The sequence below is a fragment of the Chrysochloris asiatica genome, unplaced genomic scaffold, assembly GCF_000296735.1.
Source record: "Chrysochloris asiatica unplaced genomic scaffold, ChrAsi1.0 scaffold00097, whole genome shotgun sequence".
In the NCBI taxonomy this organism is placed as follows: domain Eukaryota; kingdom Metazoa; phylum Chordata; class Mammalia; order Afrosoricida; family Chrysochloridae; genus Chrysochloris; species Chrysochloris asiatica.
In genome coordinates this window covers 8,523,706-8,529,348 of record NW_006408615.1, presented here as the reverse complement: position 1 = coordinate 8,529,348, position 5,643 = coordinate 8,523,706, and the positions used below count along the sequence as shown (strand labels likewise).

Here is a 5,643-nt window from a genome sequence, read left to right as displayed (position 1 = left end):
ATTACTAACAAGCATTACTGAATAATCAGATGAGGGACAGTTTGCTATGTCTTCTAGGTGGCTAGAGTCTGATCCTCAGAGCCTATGGTTTGGACGGTCTGCGCTCCCATGATCTTTTAACTCCATTTTTTTCATGAACTTTTTGATTTAAAAAAATAGGAAAAAACCGAGTCTCCAGGCCACGAGTACTGTCAGCTTCCTTTGTTTCTGTCACTGATGGATCAGTTGCTGAAATACACAGACCCTCCTCACCCGGAAAAGGGGAAACACTGGTAAAGCCAAGTGCTTAGGTCCCAGCGAGTTGGCACTTGTTCTCAGAGCCCTGTGTCTGGGACAATCAGCGGTGTCTGTCCCGATGCTTCATGATGAAACCTCAGCCCTTGCTTCCTCTGCTCCCACTCCTCCACACTCACTCCCCAGCTCAGCTGCTAAGAGTCACTCACGGTGCTCCACACACCAGCTGTGGCCTCCCCAGCCTCCAGAGTCTGCTCATTGTCACCTCCTGTTGGAAGCCCTCTGGGGAACCTGTGACTTTTCTCCCCCCACCCTCTCAGTCCAGGCAGACGGAGTTGTTCATGGGTCCCTTGGGACTGCAGTAGCCTGCTGTTTAGACCTCCGTTTCAGCACTTTGTTTGGGTGTAATTACACATCCACAGATCTATTTCCCATAACGAGCTCGTCTGAGATCCAATATGCATGAAACAGAAACAGGTAGGGAACTGTGAAGCCCATATAACTACTCTGAGGAAAAGTTCTAGAACACTCAGGTTATCACCCTCCCCATATCATGCAACCAGCAGGCCAGCAGGCCCAACAGAAGGCATGCCAGGCCCTTCTAGAAAGGACTTCAGTGAAAGCACAAAGTACCCAATGATCCTCTTACCAGCAGCAGTTCTATTGCTGGGAAGCATTTTTCAGGATACAAAAGGGAAAGCCGGGTAATAGAGAGGTTGTATGCCCAGAGTCATCTCTGGATTCTGAGTGTACGAAAACAAACTAATCATATTCAATGTTCAGTCACAGAGGGGAAACCAAGTCCCCTAGAATATTAACAAGGCTTCCAGCACCTACTTAGCACCGCCATTCAGCCTTTTTATAACCAGTGACATAGGCAGCATCATTAGCCCCACTTCACAGTGGGGAAGACTGAGGCCCAGCTCGCTTCTCAGTGCGGCCTGGACATCATCACAAGAGCCCTGTGAGGCAGCTGCTCTGACAACCTTCTTTAACCAACAAGGCTCCGAGAGGTTAGGTCATATACACACAGCCCTGGTCTTGATGAATCTACGCTTATACCGGCTGGTCACTGCTTCGTGTCACTCAGCAGCCAGTGGTCCAGGAGGGAAGCATGCACTGGCTACCAGGAGATGGCATTCTTTTGGTACAAGATTTGAACCACCTCTGGACCAGCCACCAACCAGACGTGGAGTACCGCACACCTAGGATCTGACACAATCTCACCTCATCAGACTCAACTCTGAAAATGGTAGCAACGGGGAACACAAAGTGCTGGGGGTACATGTGACGTTAACGAGCAAAGCGAGGCACATCTGCTCAGCCCTAGAGTCAAAACAAGGAATCTGGAGAGAAGACTGGAAGGGTACACGCCAGCATCGCTAAAAATGGCTTATTCGTTTTCTTTTTCTCCGGAGTCATCTTTTGCATTTTACGTTTCTAATTTCATGTGGCAAGCTTGCGCAACTATGCACTTTACAAGGCTGGTTGAAAATAAACACTTGGACTGTGTGAATCTGGAGTTATGTAAGAGACCTCAGGGGGCCAAAGGGAGGCCAGGCTTCTCCAGGCCCCAACTCTGCAAGCTGGTCCGGTGGCCAGGGCAGGTGGCCAGGGCAGGTTGGCCGCCTCACTCACCTAGGCAGTTGTGTCCGCCATGTGCCAACATGAAGCCGTCGAAGCAGGTGCACCTGTAGTTCCCCGGGATGTTGATGCACTCGTGCACACAGCCCCCATTGTGGTAGTCGTTCTCACACTCGTCAATGTCTGCAAAACAAGGAGCATGAGAGGGGTCAGATGGAGGGCCTGGGTGCTCCCATCCCCACTGCTGAAGCCCCCCAGGATAGGAGTGCTTAGGGGATAACTCAACAGGTAGTCCCCGCTGGTGGCTGGGGACCCAAAGATGACAAAGACAACAATTCTGGCTCTGCAGCAAGGCTGGTCACGGCCTTACAGGCTAGGACCACACGCTGGGCATGGTGTGGACACTTCCCTACATGACTGCATCCAGCTCTCACCACATGCAAGAGGGCACAGTTCAAGCCCAGATCTGCCTCTTAACACGGACAGTGTGCAAGGACCCTGTGTCCATTCCCTGAGAACTGGTTATTCAGGCTACTTGAATGCCCCCTAGAACTGGTCAGCTCATTACCGGTGCAGCAGGGGCTATGGGACAACATTAACTTTCTACACAAGCAGTGGTGGTGGTGGTTATGTGCCGTGGAGTCGGTTCCGACTCAGTGCCCCAGTACAGGGTTTCCGAGGTTGTAAATCTTTACGGGAGCAGAAAGCCTCATCTTTCTCCCGCGGAACTGCTGGTAGTTTCGAACTGCTGACCTTGCAGTTCGCAGCTCAATTCGTAACCACTATGATACCAGAGCTCCTTACACAGGCAGTAAAGGTAACCGTTCCAAACATGTAAGCCCTGGTATTAAAGAAAAGCTCATCTACTCCCCCACATCAGCATCTGAAGCCTGGGTGTCAATGCTCAAGCTCCCTACTGGAACAAAGGTTTCTGTCTCTCAGACAGTGGCCTTTGAAAAGGTCACTCTTTTTCTGGTTGAAAGTGTTTTCAACATTTCCCATCAGGGGCCAATGGAATATCAGTTCTAGAGCTCCAGAGAGATCAGAGAGATCTTGGGGAACAACAGGAACACTTCCAGTTAACACTCAACCAACTGCTTCAAGGCCTGCTCCCAACACTTAGCACTCATTCTGTCTTCCATCTGAACACTAAGTGAAGCAGGTACGGACTATCAACGTCAACCCAATTCTACAAGTACAAAAGAAACGGAGGCAAAGGGAGAATAAAAAATTGCCAAATATCACGCACCCAGTAAATGGTACAAGTAGGATTTGAATCGTACAGGCGGGGAACCCAAGGCTCTATTGGGACTTTCTGGGTGTCTCGATCGTGTGACAAAGAGCGACTATGTTAGCAATGGCCTGGGGGCCCTCGTTTTTCCTCCTGCTTCAGAACCCACCTCCCCCCCTTCCCCGCCGGCACGCCCCTAATTAATCTGGTTTCATCCACCTTAATCAACACCGAATTTGACCTTTGTTGTTGCTGTTATTGTTATATGCCGTGGAGTCGGTTCCGACTCATAGCGACCCTGCACAGGGTTTCCGAGGCTGTAAATCTTTACGGGAGCTGGTAGTTTCGAACTGCTGACCTTGTGGTTCACAGCCCGATTTGTAACCACTTCGCTACCAGAGCTCCCTGAATTTGACCTCTAGAGGTCCAGCAAGAGCAGGGACAGGAAGTGCTCCCACATACAACGGAACCGGAAATGCTCCCAGCTAAGCTGAACCTGAAGTGCTTAGCAACTGGTGAAAGCAGGAAGAAACCTAACAGGTCGAAAAGACAGTTTGAGGCTGGGTTCCTGCTACAAAAGCAGGCATGGGGGCAGCTTGGAAAAGAGAGGGACCTGGGGGACAAAGCTGATTGCCCCTCAAATACTTTAAGGAGCTGGTGTAGGGAATCAGGGAGCTCTACCGTCCATACTGATTTGTGGGGCTAAGCTGCAATCAGTGGGGAGAACTCATAGGACCAATTATCATTCACCGGGAGGAAGAAAGACCCATTTGCAAGGTGGAGGCTGTCTCAGGAAGCACTGAGCTTTCTTACTCCAGAGATAACCAAGTACCACCTTCACTTGCCTGTCAGAGATGCTGCTGAGCAGAGCGGACAACCACAGCAAATGTAGCAGCATCTAAGGTAGCAGAGTACAGTATCTGGGCTGTGCAGTCCACTTTCGATGCTCAACAGCCAGCTTGTGGGAGGACAAAGTGGCCTGGATCTTCAAAGGCTGAAGAAACAGACTTCCCCCAACTTGCCTACAGTGGCCATCTGCACGGGCAGTTCTCCAAGGTTGGGAAGCACATTCAATTCTGCAACTCATCTGAATTGCTTTTAATAGGCTATTTAATGCACTTAGAAATCTGAAATAACATTAAAGGAGAATGGAAGATTTGGGGGTTTATCGAAAGGGTGCATGGGTTTATAAATGCTGAAGTATATGATCACTTTCCCATTTCTGTTTCTAGCTCAGACATCTCATCAGAATTTCAGACACAGGAAGTTAGACTGCTTCTCCCTGGGTAGACACTACAAAGCAACTTCTACTCACCAACTTTCCTCAACCTGCTTATCCTTGGGGTTCCCCCTCTCAGTGAATGCTGTCATTCTTCTGACTGCCCCCCGCATCGCATCATCTACCAGACAGTGTTTTTTCTATACCTGTAACACACTCACCATCTGCCTATTGGTTACCCGTTCCTACTACCTGTCAGCCTCACCATCACCTCTCACCTGATCAGATCTGGAAATCGTTAGCTAGTTCTTCTCTCCCTTCATCTGAATAGGACACTCAGGGGAAACTGGCATTCCCTAACCCTGGGGGTGGAACCTGATCAATCAATTCCAAATAATACATGCTGTTAAATCAGCATTAATAACTGCTGCTGGTCCCAGATGGGCATATGATTTGTTGTTGTTGTTAGGTGCCATCGAGTCAGTGCCGACTCATAGCGACCTTATGCACGGCAGAATGAAACACTGAATGAAACACTGCCCGATCCTGGGCCAACCTCATTATTGTTGCCACGCTTGAACTCATTGATGCTGCCACTTGGCCAATCCATCTCGCTGGGGGTCTTCCTCTTTTTCTCTGACCCTCCACCTTACCAAACATAATAGCCTTCCTCCAGCAACTTCGTCCCTCCTGACAATATGTCCAAAGTATGAGAGACGAAGTTTGGCCATCTTGGCCTCCAAGGAGCACTCTGGCTATACTTCTTCCAACATAGATTAGGTTGGAGCAATCAGATCATGCTTGGGTAAAAGTATTCCCTCTCTTAAGCAGTACCTCAGAAGGAGTATGTAAGCATCCAGCACTGAGACATACATCAACCCTTTTATTGCTCACAGCAACCCTCTGGAGTAGATGTTTTAAATTACACTCTATGGTTGAGCAAACAAAAGTGTAGAGAGGTTAGATAATCACCTACGGTCACATTTTGGTAGGGCAAGGATCAGAACAAAGGTCCTTAAGTAACACAACTCATGCTCTTTCTAATAAGTTAGAAAGCCCGTGATATGTGAGACATTGACTAAGTGCTTGATACACGTTACTTCACCTTTGGTGCAATTACACTGTGTACCAAGAAAATATCATCCAATCCTGCAATCCCATTCACCCATTCATTTTTACAACCACTCCCCCATCCATCCATTTACACACCCATCCGAACACATACCTATCGAGCTACCCAAGTGTTCAACCAGTCATGCATCAGTTAATTTACTCAACCACCCAAACACCCATCTACCCCCCATTAACCATCCATTGCCCTATAACTTAGCCATTCAAATACTCATCCAGCCATCCTTATGTTTATCCATTCATA

The 5,643-nt window shown here is 48.7% G+C and overlaps 1 protein-coding gene across 1 annotated transcript in view; it reads right to left on the bottom strand.

The window, feature by feature from the left end:
* The window catches only part of SCUBE1 (signal peptide, CUB domain, EGF-like 1), a 151,387-nt gene that overhangs the window by 104,838 nt on the left and 40,906 nt on the right, over positions 1–5,643 (bottom strand). Inside the window, exon 4 of the mRNA XM_006866906.1 lies at positions 1,873–2,001. Within this exon, the coding sequence (XP_006866968.1) occupies positions 1,873–2,001 (129 nt within the window). The remainder of the gene's footprint in view (positions 1–1,872; positions 2,002–5,643) is intronic.